This window comes from Phaenicophaeus curvirostris, chromosome 5 (genome assembly GCF_032191515.1).
Source record: "Phaenicophaeus curvirostris isolate KB17595 chromosome 5, BPBGC_Pcur_1.0, whole genome shotgun sequence".
In the NCBI taxonomy this organism is placed as follows: domain Eukaryota; kingdom Metazoa; phylum Chordata; class Aves; order Cuculiformes; family Cuculidae; genus Phaenicophaeus; species Phaenicophaeus curvirostris.
Window position 1 is genome coordinate 67,880,171 of NC_091396.1, and position 16,886 is coordinate 67,897,056.

A 16,886-nucleotide genomic window follows, 5' to 3' on the forward strand; every position below is an offset into this window, starting at 1 on the left:
TGTAGGAGCAAACAACAAACGCTAAAAAAAATGATTTCTCAGTGATGCAAGAAGTAGTTACTATTAAAACAACTGGGGTATTTTTATTTAAGCTAAAGTACGGTTAAGTTTCGTCTAAACAGTTGTGTTCTTTGAAAGTTAGACAGAATATCCCTCTCATAGCACATACTCTTTCTCAGATGGCATGTTTTCTCTAAAACTGTGTTTTCCAGACACTGCTCATGCCTTGAAAATGATAACGTCTTGTGTGAAGTATGATCTGTGCTGAACAGATGTCTCCTCTTCTGTGATCACCTCTGTTTGGAGTTTTCTATCTCAAATCCAAGGCTAAGGAGAGAGCTGGAGTCAGCTCCAAATTACCAAGAGTTTTGACTGTTGCACAGTTTCATAACACTCAAATTAGACCTTGGAAAGCCATAGAATATGCATAAGATTACTGGGAAAATACATACATATTCATGTAAGTGGGAAATACATTCTGTAACCAGCTCACCTCATTACCATGATTGATGGAGATCACTCCCGCATGCAGCCCAGGCCTGATAAAGGATGCTTGCTCTCAAACTCTCTAAGACTTGTTTTGGAATTTATTTGCCAGCATTTTCAGTATCATCAGCACTGACCTGCTTGTGCATGAACATGAACTCCAAGAGTTTTGGTAAAGCATTTACCTTTATCTTCATCTGCTGAAATTCTTGGAAGCTAACGTGGATTTTGCTCTGGAAAGTGCTGTGCTCCTTTTCCAGCGTGTTGATGCGTTCTCGCATTTTTGCTGTAATCACGCCGTTCCTCTCCTTTTCTGCAACCAGCTCCTTGGGTGGGAAGTGGAAGGAAAAAGGGAAAGAAGTCACTTACTGCCCCTTTCTAGATTTTAACCATGCTTTAAGACAACTAAAAATACAGCAAGCGTGCATCAAACCAGAGTCAGCACCAATCTTCACTCAGACAAATCAGTGTTAGACCTGACCAAACTTCCAGCACCTTTATAGAATCACAGAAGGGTTTGAGTTCGATAGGACCTCAAAGCTCATCCAGTCTCACCCCCTGCCATGGGCAGGGACACCTCCCACTGGATCAGGGGCTCCAAGCCCCATCCAACCTGGCCTTGAACCCCTCCAGGGATGGAGCAGCCACTACTGCTCTGAGCAACCTGGGCCAGGGCTTCATCACCCTCAGCATGAAGAATTTCTTCCTAATGTCTAATCTAAATCTTGCCCCTTCCAATATAAAGCCATTTCCCCTCATCGTATCACTACAGGCCCTTGTAAAAAGTCCCTCCACAGCTTTCTCGTAGGCCCCTTCAGGTACTAGAGGGCTGCTATAGTCTCCCCAGAGCTTTTCTCTTCTCTTTATGAGGATTTAGGATCAGCATAATTTCACATTTCTTAAAAAGAGATTTGCTAATTTGAACACTGGTCTTCTGTTGTCTCAGAAGTGCTGGATTCTTATTTCTACCAAGTTTGGCCAAATTATAGAGAGTCCTAACAGCTGCAAGCACAGATATCGTACAGGGCATAGATTTACATCCCAAGTTTAGTAAAATGGAAGCACACAGGTAAAGAACTGGGGCAAAACTATAGAGCTGCTTCGTAGAAGGTTGCAAAGCCAACACTAAAAACAGGAGATGGGCTACAGAACCCAGCAGCAGTTCTGGATCTCACCAGCACAACTCAATATGACAGCTTTCAAATGAAAATACACATTGCTATTTAGATTAATCATTTATCAGCCAGTAATTCAACACAGACACCTGAGAAATCCATAAATCTGCTCCTCTGCACTACAAATGCAGCAAGCAAAAATATTAAGTGCAGCTTTCAGCAAGTTCCCATCGCTGAATGAGCTTCAGGTGTCACCAGCTATGCCACACAGCATCTTACAGTGTCAAGGAGCCTCGACACCCAAGTGCTCTAAATTATTAGCCTGAACACCTTCCATCTCTTCAGACTAACCATGGCTTTTTCTCATTTTTATTTAAATAAAAGCCGCTGTCTCTTTCAGATCCAACTTTCCACCTCCACGAGGCCGCTTCCCCTGAATAAAACAGGTGACACGAGTTCCCAAGCCCAGGTTTGCAGAGGCTCTTAAGAACCTGAGTCACAACCAAAGATTTAAGCCACTTCTGCAAATACAGTCTAAACAGCTTGACACAAAGCCTTCTCCAAGTTATATTTGCACCTGCAAAGACGCAACAGAAATAAAGGTAACAGGACATATTGCAGCTTCTTCCTACCCCTTCACCAGAGTTCCACCATCCATCTGCAGTCCTCACTAACTCAGCCATGCTGCCAAGAGATCCTAGAGAGATTAACTTTCACCTAGCCTGTGTTTTGCCAAATCCTTCTGAGGTCAGGCAACTCTTACTCTTATTTATCCTCTCCAGTTATCATTTTTATCAGCATTCCTGCAGGCACATCTATGTACCTTGAAGTCCCTCCATAGCTCTGGCCTGGTTTCAGAGAAACATATTAAATAGCAGACAGGAGCTTTTGGTCAGTCAAGCTAAGCTTTTTCCCTTGTTTATCTTGATGTCTTGACACCGTAGCAACTCTGCTTTTACCCACTTTCTCCTGGCTTTCAGGAACACTCATTTATTTCTCCTTTCCTTCCCCCAATCCAGATGGCAAAAGATCCAGCAGGTCCTGCCTTGCCTTCACAAGCACCACTTTGCAGATGTTTTTTCCCAACCACAGCGGCTTCCTTCACACCCAGGCTCCGTCACGCAACCCCTCTGCTCCTTCACCAGCAGATACCTCCCCACTTTCATCCTGCAGTCCTGGGCCAGAGATCTTTTTGCACGCCCACAAAGACATCACAAGTTCTCTCTCCCTCCTGTTGCGTATGGACTATCCCAAACCTCTCGATCCCACCTGCACACGCACACCCTACCCATGTCCTGCCAGCAACTCACTCCTTTCTTCCTTCCCCATTTGCCAAGATTTCCAACTTTCACGTCCCTCTGGCCAGTGCTCTTCTTCAGTCACCTAGCTTTCTGTGCCCAACTCTTGTCCCACAACACAACCTAACGCCCGTGTGTTTCAAAACAACCTAAAACATAAAAATCCTTCCCACAAGAGTCCCCAGTTAACTCCACAGCTGCCTTATTATTTCTTCTACCATAACTGGTTCTTCTAAAGTCTCCATAAAAATGAGAAGTCAGGTTTCATTTGAGTCTTGACAGCATTACATCAGTAGCCCTGTAAGCTGAAAGCGATCAGAGCTGCAAATCAAGGGGCTAAGGCAGCACCCTGAGCCTTCTATACCTCCCTCCTTGAAGAAAACTGATGACGGCTGTGCCTAGAAGCACACAAGCATCTGAATGCTATAAAAGAACATGTAGCAAATTAAAAGTGCAATGCAGAAAAGGTGTTCAGTATTTGCATCCACAGATCCATATTATACTCATGAAGGAAGTGTTTTTAAAGTAACCTTTTGAAAAGATAAATAGTCTCAGCTTAAAAGTCTCAGTAAACAAACTCCCTGGAAAAACTACAAGAAAATAACTCTGCATAAATACATTAATAGCATCATAAAACCAAACACAGTGTCTTAGCAAGCTTTCCCAGCTTTTTCCACATTAAAAAAAAATAAAAAATCCATCTTTCAATTTATGCTAAGCTTGGTAAGCCAGCATTTGCTGGCTGCTAGTCCTAAAAGCCTCTGCTCATCTCTCACGGCTCTCGCTATGCATGAACATCTTTAGCTTTACCTGGGTTAGCTGCTTGCACTGCTCCTTCGCAAGGGCTGCCTCCTCCTTCATCGCAGCGAGCATCTTCTCTTTGTCTTGTAGCTGTTGTACAGCTGAATCCGACACAGCCTTGCTAGCCTGCAGCAAAGGTATGTAAAAATGATCATACATGCCACAAGAGCAGCACAAGAGCAGGCAGCAGAGTGAACTTGAGAGGAAGAACCCCCCCTTCCCACCCCTCAATAGCTCGTGTGCACGGCGTATGCGGCACCACCGGTACCCAATTCTGCCACTAATGGATCCCGCAGCACCGATTTCATTACATGAGGAAATGCATTTTCAAACGCACTGAAACCAATAAAGAGAATAAATGGGCTCTTAAGGTGCTTCCATGTTGGAGGAAAGCTGCTACGGTGGCACTGGGGAAAATAAAGAACAGCCATTAAGAGAAATAAAGGAAAGAGACAGAGAGATGCTGAATCATTCAATAATTGAGGTTGGAAAAGACTTCTAAGATTGCCTGCTCCAAACCACACTCAATGCACGTATAATCTAAACTTAATCTCTTGAAACACCTCACTACAAAGGGAAAAAAAAGGGAACACTGATCTGGTCTCTCCTTCCACTTCACAGGAGAGCCCCCAGATGACACAATCACATTGCCACTGGCACACTAACACACAAAGTTTCAGAGATCCTACAGGGAAGAGAAGCAGAGCAATCCCCACAGTCTTGTCACTTGTACACTGCTCCTAAAATGAAACAGCTCCATGAAGGGGCAAACCTGCTAAAATCTGTGCTCTGACTTCACTCCATGAAGACTGATAACTGAAGCAGCAAAGCAGTGGCAGCCCCACAGATACACTCAGAATTTCTTTGGAAGTTCTCCTTCAGTCCCCATATTCAGCTCAAAACACGCTGTCGGTATCTTACATGAGCTACAGATTAGAAAACATTCATGGTTCCATCTACAGAAACCTGTAACGTTTGGTTGTATACCAACCCAGGAACCCAATTTGATCCTAAAGCTTTAGCTCTAACACCAAGCCTTCCTTTAAAAGAAAAAAATACAGACAGCAAGTTGGCTGCTGTTCCAGATAAAACAGGTAATATCATTTCAAGTGGTATTCTACTACTATTGGGTGGCCAAGCACTGAAACAGGGGCCCAGAAACAACGTGAAGTCTCTGTCCTTGGAGGCTTTTAAGTCCCAAATGGACAAGTTCTTGTGCAACAGCTCCCAATCCAACATTGACCCTATTCTGAGGCGGCGACTGGACTGTATGACCTCCTGAAGTCCCCTCCAATGATGTCATACGCTACTATTTCACGTTAACTGCACTGACACACATCCAGTTCTGCATTTCTGTCCTGGTACCGTATCTGCAGAAGAACAGAGAATTACAAGACTTGGAGTGCGACAAACAGGATGTTGCAGGCACAAAGTGACAATCGTAATGAGTCATGGGATGGAGAGTAGATATTTGTAAGACATTGGTAGTCACCACTCTCTTCTGTCTTAATACAAACATTTAAAAAAGGAAAATAAAAAAGTGCCAAGTACTGGCACAGGCTGCCCCGACAGGCTATGCAGTCTCTGTTGCTGAAGGTTTCAAACGAGACAGGATAAAGTGCTGAGCAGTCTGGTCTGACCTCAGAGCTGGCACTGCGTTGAGTAGGAATGCTAGGCTACAGGCCTCCTGAGGTCCTTTTCAAACCTGAATTACCCTATGATGCCATAAAAAAATAACCACAGAAATCAGCAGACTGGAACATATAGACCTATAAGAGAGATTCTTGCAAAGCACAGAATTAGCTGGCCCCAGTGCACAACCACAGCAGCTTTTTCTTTACTCCTACCACAGCTTATCCTGTTTACGCACTCGCCAAAGATCACTCCTGGAAGCCACCAGCCAACCTTCTACCATGCCAACACCGCTGCAGCAGCAGCCCCACGTTAAACACCTTATTCTCTATGGTTATGTCTGCTCTTTAGGAGCAGTCAAAACCCATCAGCCGGTCTAGGCAGCCCATGGGATGGCAGATGGCGGCACACAGACATCTGACAAGGGCTTTCTGCATGCAAAGCAAGCACAGACCAGCTGGAAACAGTCTTCTAAAGACAGAACACTGAAATGACAACAGAACGTTGATAAAACTAATTTGACAGCAGCTCTTCCAATTTCTGCTTATTTAATGGTCTTCTCCCCCCCAGCCCACAGTCATTCACCTTTTGCAGGATGTCATGAAAGGCACTGGATTCCTCCTTTAACACCTCCACTATGTAACAGGCCTCGCCTTCGGTCAAGATCATGTTCTTCACGGACATTACAAAGTCTTTAAATTTCACTTCAGCGTTCTCTGCAAGACAGAAAGGAGGATATATTTGCTTTGGACTCCATGCAGAATTATCTATATTGCCTCAAAACAGCATGTGGTGAGATATCATTATGCATTATATTGAATTTCAGGCTGAAATGCCAAGAAAAAAAGGGTCAGGAACGTTACAGCAAAAACATCTCTACCACTTAAATCCAATAACAATCGACCAGCTGACAGTTTTGGGGGAAAATCCTACCACTTTGTTTGTACAGTTGGTAACATTTATAGTGCTGCTAGCAAGAAGACAAAGCATAACACAGATTTTGGAAGGAAAAAATAGCATGGATGTGAAAACTTGAAGAGTCCTTTCTAGCGTATCAGAAGCCTGTATCAGCCATGGTGTGGCCAGCAGGAGCAGGGAAGGGATTGTGCCCCTGCACTCACCACTGGTGAGGCTGCACCTCGAATCCTGGATCCAGTTCTGGGCCCCCCACTACAAGACGGACATTGAGGGGCTGGAGCATGTCCAGAGAAGGGAACGGAGCTGGGGAAGGGGCTGGAGAACAAGGGTTATGAGAGGCAGCTGAGGGACCTGGGGTTGTTTAGCCTGGGGAAAAGGAGTCTGAGGGGAGACCTCATCACTGTCTACAACTCCCTGAAAGGAGGTTGTAGCAAGGTGGGTGTTGGTGTCTTCTCCCAAATGACAGGACAAGAGGAAATGGCCCCAAGCTGCATCAGGGCAGGTTGAGATTGAACATCAGGAAAAATTTCTTCACTGAAAGGGTTCTCAGGCACTGGCAGAGGCTGCCCAGGCAGGCAGTGGAGTCCCCATCCCTGGAGGGGTTTAAAAGATGGGTAGATGAAGTGCTTAGTGAAGTGATTTAGTAGCACACAGGTACAATTGGGCTTGATGATCTCATCGGTCTTTTCCAAGCTAGCAATTCCATGATTCTAGTGTACTACAACAGTAATTCCAATTAAGCTCTCAATTTAAAGGACAGTCTGGCTCAACAAGCAATATGCAAATGACAAGGTAATTAATATAATAACTGGCATGTTTCTGATTGCAATATATGGAAACAAGAAAAATATTCCATCAGTCTGAGTTTGGGAATGCAACTGCTGCAGGAGTTCAGCAGTAGGAAGATAAATCAGCAAGTGTTTCAACAGACACAGACAAGGAATAACAGTTCAACTCAACTAATGCTATTACAGAAACAAAAAGCGTTTGTTCATAAAAACCAGGCTGCACATACGTAGGTCATTAGGTGGCTCCCTAACTTAAGTAAACGGAAGCACAAGAGTGAGGCATCCCATATCTCTTGTCAAATACCCACCAGCACGTGAAAGTACATAAAGGGACTGGAAGGGACAGGTGAGGAAAGAAAGGAAAAGCTTCAAAGTGATGCTTGAGATCCGAAAAGTGATCTTAAAGTCACTTAAAAGTGATGTAGAGATCATAAAACAGAATCACAGAATCATTTTGTTGGAAAAGACCTTTGAGATCGAGTCCAACCGTACCCGTCCACTACTAAACCAGATTCATGAGCACCTGCATCTGTCCATCTTTTAAACACCTCCAGGGATGAGGACTCCACCATGAGATCATGGAGAAGGATCCAGGTTTCCCACCACAGGTACTAAACCAAGCCACACATCAAATCTCTCCAGAAAGTGAAAAATTAATGAAGAATTAAGAAGTACCAGCGAAACTTAGCCCTTAGGAGAAATCATGGAGCATAAAACAAAATAACTGAGTAAGAGTCCAGGGAGAAAGGCAGGGAGTGCTGAGAAATTCTAGCACACTCTCTCCTAGTCCTAAATCCAACTTCCTCTTGGCCACAGACTTCAGATCCCATCAGTGCTGCACTGACATCATCAATGATGCTGGTACCAGGAATATGTCAAAATTCTGAGACCACGGTTCGGTTCGACCGGAGTCTGCAGCAGCCTGGCCTGGGTCAGCCCAAGCCCTGCACTCCCTGAAGACGAAAAGGCCTTGCCCTTGCACCCAAGAAGCTTACAATTAGAAGAGGGGAAGATTTCTATATCGGGAGGACAAATCCCAGCTGACACAGGAGAATTAGAAGCTCATGCAGAAGGTTACAGCTCGTAAGGGAAATGAGAGGGGACGGGCGCACACGAGAGGCTTTGAAGCTTCAGGGCAGGAATACGCAGCCACTGAGCTAGAAGCACAAGAGGAGCCTCAGCAAGTGGGAATCCAATCTAGGAACCATAAAGAATTGCCAGCAAGCTTTCACGACAGTGTTTTAGAAGACAAGTCTAAAGTGAGAGGTTCCAAAGCGTGCAGAGAGTGACCAGGTCACGTTGGGAAGGCAGCCCTCCGCACAGACTCGAGCAGGGAGTCGCTGCTCAGCCACGGCACTCGGCTTCTCCTCCCCAGCTGCCCAAAAATCCAAGGCTCTTGCCCCCGTGGCTCAGGCAGCCTGGCTTGTTCTGAGCAGGTCAGCGGCCTGTTTAAAGTTTCAGGGGGTGACATCAATTACTCCAGGCCTCCAAGGAAGCTCCTGTGTCCCACCCAATTCCAGCTGCATCAAAAGGAAAAATCAAAGTCTTGCTGGAGGCTGCCAGACTCCATCTCCACCAGCAATTTGATTCAGGTAACTCTGAACAGCACTCAGTGATACACGCTGGCTGATCAGCCCCAGCTAGCTCCACAAACAGCCCCAGAGCTGCACTCCCACTGTCAAGCAGACTCCCAAGAGCCCATGCTGAGAGCTCCAGAGTCCATCGTTGTTAGCAATGCCTGAACTAGCGACTGTAAAACCAGCTCGCATGCCTCTGTGTGGTCTGCGATCACCCATTTGGACACAAAAGCCTCCAGTCAGCGTCAAAAGGATTCAGATGGCACAAAGCCCTTTCAACAGTGCCAAAGACAGGGAAGAAATGAGCACAGACAAGACCAGTGTCCTGAAGCCACAAATGTTTCCCTCAAATCACTCCTTAGTAGCAAATAAAAGAGGATTTCCCTCCCCACATACACAACGTGCTCTCCCGGGTCAGGTTTGCAAGCAGGCTATGCCAGAAAGAATGTGTTATTGGTTTCTTACCTTTATCCGTTTCATTCTTCTGTTTCTTGCCACTGCTCTTATGGATCCCTTCGTTCACATTTTGTTTTGCTACTTCAACCGCTTCTCGCTTTTCCAAAGTGCCTGCGTCAGAATTATCCATCAAAGGAATGTAAGTAGTTGGTTGAATGAGAGGTTCATCCACCAAAACTGTAATCAAAAGTCCACAGGATGAGTTAAAGCTTTGTAATAATTAATACCGTCTCTAGAGAAGGGACATAACATACTAGAGAGTTGGATTAAAGCATCTCCAACCACAGCAGTTAGTTGGTTACGCTCTCTCTATTTTTATTACTCTTCACAGCTTAACTCATTAAAGCACTTCAGGTAAGTTCATTGAATAAAGGTCTCTAATGCAGAGTAATTTAATAGCTTCAATTAAATTTCTATTTCCAAAGTTGCCTTTTAGCATTTTAAAATGTAGCAGAGAAGAACCGCCACATTTTGACTTTCATTTCACTTTAATGAGAAAGTTGCACATAGCACAAATGAGAATGGTTTACTTGTGGCTGTGTGTGAAATCATTCGGCATCCTTGAAGCTCGAGTACAGTCAAGTCATTTTGTCCCCATTCTGCTAAAGGCTGGGATCGTCCTGCCAGCATTTTCCACCAGATTACATCACCTGCAAACTAATCCATTCATGCAGAACATGCAGTAGGGACAGCAACCAAGCTTTTTGCATGCAGACAAACTGCACTTAATGAAGGTATCTCATCCGTCAAAGCAGGCTTTAGGCGTCATTAATATTCAGAGAGGAATCCAGAGGTGCTGCCTGACCTCGGGTTTCCATTCATACAGGGCTGTATAAACACGGTGAGGATCGGCCTTTGCCCAAAGAGCTTTTCAGCCTGCGCTGCCAAGACAAAAGCGGGGAAGGGGAGAGGAAGAGCCCAGGAACAACAGATACGACCAGCAGAGCTGGATTTGCTGTTTGCCCAGCTCCTGAGCTGCTGGTCTACACCACTTGAAGTACACAAGATGATGTGCAGAGCCAGGCCACAGCAGGAAAGCTCAGTGACCCAGCCATCCCAGACTGAAGGGCTGATGGACAACAGATGCCACGCAGCCGACCGGAAAGGAGAAATTAGGTGGGATGCAAGGTTTCAGGCATCAGTGCAAGAACAATACATATTCCTGGCTGCCAGAGAGCCAGTTATAAAACACTTTTGTATTCTGGCTGCTGTTACAGAACAGAATAGGCCAGATGGACCTTTCATGTCACCTGCTAGAGCCTTTCCACTTCAGCAGCCAGCAAACAGCTGCAGGCACGCTTCAAGCTCAGAAGTGAGGAGACTTCACCTCTAGCAAAAATACCCACCACCTAATCCAGTTAAAATCCCCACCTTTCCCCTTCCTCTCCTTTCAAAATCTATTTAATATCAGACATTCAGTGTCAGTAACATCTGAAATTCCCTGTAGCACTGTCCTAGCTAACTCAGATGCCCATGGCAGCCAATTCCTGCTCTGTCATTTCGGAGAGGTGGCTTCAAAAGCAAACAGCCTGCATTCAAATAATGCATGAGATCTTCCCACGTAGCACTGATAGCTCAGCTTTAACGCTGGCTGAGCTGGTACTGACACTTGTTTGCCACACACAGAGAAGCGTGTGGTCCATAAAATCAACCCTCAGAAAAAAAGGGCAATCAAGAAAAGCAATCAGGAAAAGTCCATAAAAGTCAACCACATCCTAGATTCCCCATGACAAGGTTTCTTCTCAGAATAATTCAAAAGTTTTTCAGCTGTTATAATATTCTTGGAACCTCACCCTGCTCTGACCAGAACCCACAGCTGGTCTGGACCCTGATGACCTGATCAAAGCATAAAGCAAAGAGTGGCTGATACTTTTGCTCCAGGAGAGTTCACCAGCCACCAGCTTCTTCATAGCTGTCCCAGTAAAGAAGAGTTCTGAGAAGCTAACAAGGTGGCCTTGGAGAACTTTATGGTCATGCTCTTCGCAACAGCCGCAGACACAACAGCACTCATTGTAAAAAAAAAAAAAACCAAACACGGAGGCAGACTGAGCCAAGAAAAAGCATCTTGGCAGAGAACGAGGGCTGACAAACAGTAAAGGCCTTGACAGCAAAGATGAGCAGTTTATGTTGGAGCAACAGCTAGCTAACAAAAGGACAATAAGAGAGGAAGGCAGTCAAAGCAGCCAGTTAGAAAATGCAGTCTTGTTTGGGGTAGATGACTGCAACCACTACACACATGCCTTGCTCAGAGCAACTTTGAGGCTGCTCAGCTTATGCCTTAAATCAATATATCACTCCTCAAATCGAGTGTGGATGTTTGGATATAAAAGCACTCTGAGGAGCTCACAGCATCATCCCATGTTCAGTGGTAGCAGACGTTCACAAAATAAAACAGCCTCTCAGGCCAAACAATCTTTCCCACCTGGCATTCCTGCTTTTCAAATTAAAAGTTTCTCTTCCACGAGTTTCTTTTCTAAAGGAAGACAAACTAAAGCATGGATGGCAAAAAAGGCTTAACAGTCAGGTTTATCTGAATTAAGACAGTCTGTATTCTCACCATTATCAACTTTCTGCTTCTTTGCAGAGACTTTCTTCTTTCCTGACACGTTTTCTTGCTTTATCTCCTGGTGGAGCAGCACTGGGTCTTGCTTTTTGGCAGGAGATACAACAGAATCAGTCTTAGTCTCTTGATCATCTGTAACAGACAAGTAAAACAATATGCTTTTCTGTATATTCTTATCATTTTTAAATCAGTAAATCAGTAATAACCACCAAACGCCACTCCCAGAAAGAGAAAAACCCATGTATTTTAGATCAGAACACAAAGCCATCCATACATATGCACACACTCGCACTGACAAGCGCACACACCTCCCTTATCAGACAGGACCACAGAGCAACAGAAAGGTTTAGCAGACTCAAGAGCCACAGCACGGAGTGTTTTGACAGACAGGAATCTTCTGTGCAAGCAGAACACACGGCAATGCAAGTGACAGTTGAACAAATCCAACCGAGGTCTTGCTGCAGCCGAGCAGACAGCATGTTACCCGTATTAGTTTCTCATTTGTAAGAAGGATTTCATACCCCCCCCACAAGGAACCCACTCGGGTATTTTACACACACACACCCAATAGCTACTGGGACTGTGAGAAGCAGAAAATAAGCATTTCACATTAGGGAACGGGGTTTTTTTAACAGTTGTTTCTAGAGAGAAGGTTTTTATCATGCTGGACAGCCTGTGCTATGCAATCTTCTTGTCAGAGCTGCCAGAGACAATACAGGGTTATGGTGTTCGCTCCTGTAATCCAGGATAAGAGTCAGTTGTGGCTGCCCTCAAACAGTGCTTGCAGACCACATTTTAACCACGCCACAGAGATTTTTCAGAGAACACCCAGAAAGAAGATTTGATTCTTTTTTCTGTTGGGTCTTTTTTCTCCCTTTTTTCAGTAAAAAGAAAAATCCACCAGCCAAAGCAGCAATTTCGTTCTTTTTCCTCACTCCTCGTAGCAAACCTGTTATGCCTGCATCCCAAAAGGACGATCTGCAAATACCTCACGATTCCCTTATTTCTGAAACTGGGTATTTTTACCCTTGTTTAACTAGTCAGACAACAACTTCTGGATGTGGTAAAGGCAAGTCACAGGCAACTCTGTTTGCAGTTCTCTGTTCTAGGTTAGATGTTTCAGTTACAACAGCTGGACCAGTTTCCTTTTAGCATCAGTTCCATTCAATTATAGGGGTGTAGCAGGTGGGAAGCAGCTGGAAGCACTTCTTCCCATGAAGCAACCACCAAACACCTCTCTGTACATTAAGCCTGCACTTAAAGAGTGATCCATTTTGCAAGCTCTTCTCTCTGAAGTTTCCCTAGACGCCTTTCCTTATCAGAGCAATCTTAGGACTCCACTTTGTCATGGCTTGACATCAGAATGTACGCATCAAACATCTAATAATTCCTTTCAGGTAATCAAAACTTTGACAGCTCGAGAGCAAAGTAGCCAAACCATAGAGCAAAGCAGAGATACAAGCTGCTGTTTCCCCTCAACAACCTTTAGTAGAAGAAAGCAAAGACGGGAGGAGGAAAACCAGAGCGCTGCTGCCAGATGAAAACAGAGAGAAAAAAGCAATAGCTCGTAAAAAGGAAAAAGGTTAGAAGTGAGCTTTGCCCAGCAGAGATCAGGCAGAACAGTTGTGAGAGAGACTCTGTGGCCTTGCAAAAAAAGCAGAACACTGTTTTGGCGTTCTGTGCAAGAAGCATATGCAACATCAGATACCCATTCCATTTTTCTGCTTCTTCTGCCCAGACTTCTTCTTAGGTGCTCCTGATTCAGATGGTGGAGTGGGCTGTTTTGTAACAGGGACTGGATCTACTTTCTTGCCTGAAGACTTGGATCCTTCTGAATCCCTAGTTACGTGATCATCCTGAACGGCCTTATGCTTCTTCTCCTTCTTCTTCCGTTCTCTAACACCAGTAGATGCTTCGGTCACGCTCAACGGAACAGGAGTAACATGCTCTTCATCCGTACTCAGGGCATCAGAGAGCTTAAAGTCCCGAGGTGTACTTTCAGAGTCAGACTCGTGGATGTTCCCATTCTGAGCTTCTTTCTTCTTATTCTTCTTCTTCTCCGTTTTCTTTTTATCAGTCTTGGTAGGTGGAAACTTTAGGTCCCTTTTCTGTTTTGCAAGGACTTCATCATATAAAGTTTCTTTCATGGAAAGCCAGAAGAAAAGGAAGATGGCTACAATAACCACAAAAGGGACGAGGACGATGAAGTAGGTAGACTCGTAGAACTCCATTGTGCTTTTTCTTAGCTCTATTTAAAAAAAAACCTATGGGGAAAAAAAGAAAAAAAAGTTAGGTTTTGAACAGAATCAAAGTAATTTGGTTGGAAAAGACCTCTGAGATGCAGCCCATCCACACTAAACCAAACCTCCAAGCACCTCCTCTACCTGTCTTTTAAATACCTCCAGGGATGGTGAGTTCATCACTTCCCTGGGCAGCCTCTGCCAGTGCCTGAGAATCCTTTCAGTTGAGAAATTTTCCCTCATATCCAATCTGAACGTCCCCTGGTGAAACTTGAAGCAACTTCCTCTCACCCTATTACTTATTACTTGGGAGAAGAGACCAACACCCACCTCACTACAACCTCTTTTCCAGGAGCTGCAGAGCACGACGAGGTGTCCTCTCAGCCTCCTCTTCTCCAGGCTAAACAACCCCAGGTCCCTCATCCACTCCTCATAAGACCTGTCCTCATCCTCCAGCCCCTTCATCTTCATTGCGCTTTTCTGAACATGCTCCAGTGCTTCTTGTAGCCAGGGGCCCAAAACTAAACAGGTTTTCCTTAATATTATTTCCCCTTCTATCTACAGTAACAAAAAGAAGCTTTGCCATTGTTTTACAGAAGCCTTAACATTGCTTTTAATAAAATTATTAAACTATATCAATCATGGAACAACTTCTGGAACTACTTGCCATCTGCTTCAAAGCTGTTAGCCTGGATAGGGAGGAACTGCACTTTGCAGGATTGCTGATCTTGGAGGAGGGCAGTTCTCTTCCTCTACTTTTTGTAATCTTCCTCATTCATAGAATTATGGAATGGTTTAGGTTGGAAGAAAACTTAAAGCCCATCCAGTTCCAATTCCCTGCCATGGGCAGGGACACCTCCCACTGGATCAGGGGCTCCAAGCCCCATCCAACCTGGCCTTGAACCCCTCCAGGGACGGGGCAGCCACCCCTGCTCTGGGCAACCTGGGCCAGGGCCTCCCCACCCTCATCATGAAGAATTTCTTCCTAATGTCTAACCTAAATCTTTCCCCTTCCATCTTAAAGCCATTCCCCCTCATCCTATCACTCCAGGCCCTTATAAAAAGTCCATTCCCAGCTTTCCTGGAGCCCCTTTCAGCACTGGAAGCTGCTCTGAGGTCTCCCCGGAGCTTTCTCTTCTCCAGGCTGAACAACCCCAGCTCTCTCAGTCTGTCATTCCCCTATCCCCAAGTGAATTCCATAAAGACAAAGCTTTTGGTTTCAGAAATACAGCCTCTCCTTGCTTCTTGGTGGAGAGTGAATTACTCTTTAAATATTTGATAATATTACGTTTAAAGTTGTTCTATCTCAACTCCTGGCTGTGCTGGAAGCTGCTATCATGAACCAGCTCAGGATTCAACCACACCGACGTGCAATGGTTTGGAGTCTGGCTCTAGCTCAAGAAAAAGACTTGTCACATGTAATAGTTTCTAGACAGAGAGGAGTTACTGTGATAATATATTTATACAGTGCAGTGAGCAACACAGAAAGCAAAGAGTGGGAACGCTAATTTGGCTATTAAGTTATCCAAATAAAAGACTAACAATTCAATACATTAATTATTCATCAGTTGTCTTAACATGAAGTTTCCTCCCAGTTTGTACTCTTTTCTGCGTGTGCACGGATCACTGAAAAGGCTTGAGTCTGGAATTACATCCAGCACAGTTTCAGAAGAGCTGACAGGGATGGGAGGAAAAGCTTGTCTTTTGGGGAAAAAAAAAAGCACAGATGCTTAAAACCAACCTGGAGCTTTCAAAATAATCAGTTACAGCTACCTGATAAAACCAGCCTCCTGCACTAAGTGATCCAATATTAGTCATGTCTTGAAGGAAGCCGATCTTGAAAGTTTGTCTCAGCCAAAGTCAATACTGGGTGCTTACGGGAGAAGCTAATCCCCAAAGCAAATATGTAATTAAGCAGATTTTCCACAGGTGTAATTAAGTCAGTCATTAAAATACATTACTGCAACAATTACAATACCTAACCATGAGGAGCCCAGAGCAGCCCACCCCTGCCTTGCTGATACACAAGCACCCAGCTGGCCATAAACTCATCCAATGGCTTCAGCCAAGCCAGGAGGAACCAACCCTCCAAGCCGCCCTATGCTTCTACCAGTACCCAACATCAGATGCTCAAGTCAAAACACACGCTCAAAGAAACACAAATTCATATAATCACAGAATGATTTGGGTCAGAAGGGACCTCAAAGCCCATCCAGTCCCACCCCTGCCATGGGCAGGGACACCTCCCACTGGATTGGGGGCTCCAAGCCCCATCCAACCTGGCCTTGAACCCCTCCAGGGATGGGGCAGCCACCCCTGCTCTGGGCAACCTGGGCCAGGGACTCATCACCCTCACAGCAAAACATTTCCTCCTAAGATCTCATCTCTATCTCCCCTCTTTCAGCTGAAAACCATTATCCCTCATCCTATCCCTGCCCTTCCTGATAAAGAGCCCCCCAGCTTTCCTGTTGGCCTCATTTCAGTCGTGGAAGGGGTTATAAAGTACTTTGTAAAGCCTCAAGACATGAGTGCCAGGAGGTGCGATGGCCATCACAACCACAAATAAGCAGAAAGTGATGGTTGCCTTAAGACCAGAGAGACTAGACACAGTTAAAAGCTTCAGCTGCTTTCAAGAGGAGCCATAAAATACATAATTATAACACCTCAATCAAGTGGGGAAGATGCACTGGACAAGAGCTAGCTGAGCACCACGAGCTCTGCTGAGCCTCTGTCCACCACCAGGCCTCTCCCCTCCCTGCACATCACTCCACTCGTGCAATGGGACCGTCTGCATCCTCCACTGGACCCAGAGCGTTGCAACATTGCATTTCAGACCCTTCATAGACTCAGTTACTGCTTCTGTCTTCTTCCTCACCAGGGCAAAGGAAAGCAGAGCGCGAGCCAAACGAACGCTCCCACCACAAACACTGATCAGGGGGACACAGATTCGATCTCCAAACTCCAGTAGAGAATTTCGCACACACAAATCCAGCTTTTCACATGGAAGCAGGG

At 45.1% G+C, this 16,886-nt stretch overlaps 1 protein-coding gene across 10 annotated transcripts in view; it reads right to left on the minus strand.

Annotated features, from left to right (window-relative positions):
• Nucleotides 1-16,886, minus strand: part of KTN1 (kinectin 1) — an 89,493-nt gene that overhangs the window by 46,224 nt on the left and 26,383 nt on the right. For 8 of the 10 annotated variants that reach the window (XM_069856767.1, XM_069856766.1, XM_069856765.1 and 5 more), the window contains exons 2-7: nucleotides 13,343-13,898; nucleotides 11,629-11,766; nucleotides 9,081-9,248; nucleotides 5,918-6,048; nucleotides 3,710-3,826; nucleotides 672-812 (exon numbers count right to left, since the gene is read on the minus strand). In XM_069856767.1, the coding sequence (XP_069712868.1) occupies nucleotides 672-812; nucleotides 3,710-3,826; nucleotides 5,918-6,048; nucleotides 9,081-9,248; nucleotides 11,629-11,766; nucleotides 13,343-13,865 (1,218 nt within the window). In that variant the 5' untranslated portion in view covers nucleotides 13,866-13,898. The remainder of the gene's footprint in view (nucleotides 1-671; nucleotides 813-3,709; nucleotides 3,827-5,917; nucleotides 6,049-9,080; nucleotides 9,249-11,628; nucleotides 11,767-13,342; nucleotides 13,899-16,886) is intronic. The other 2 variants (XM_069856763.1, XM_069856759.1) reach the window with 2 other exon arrangements.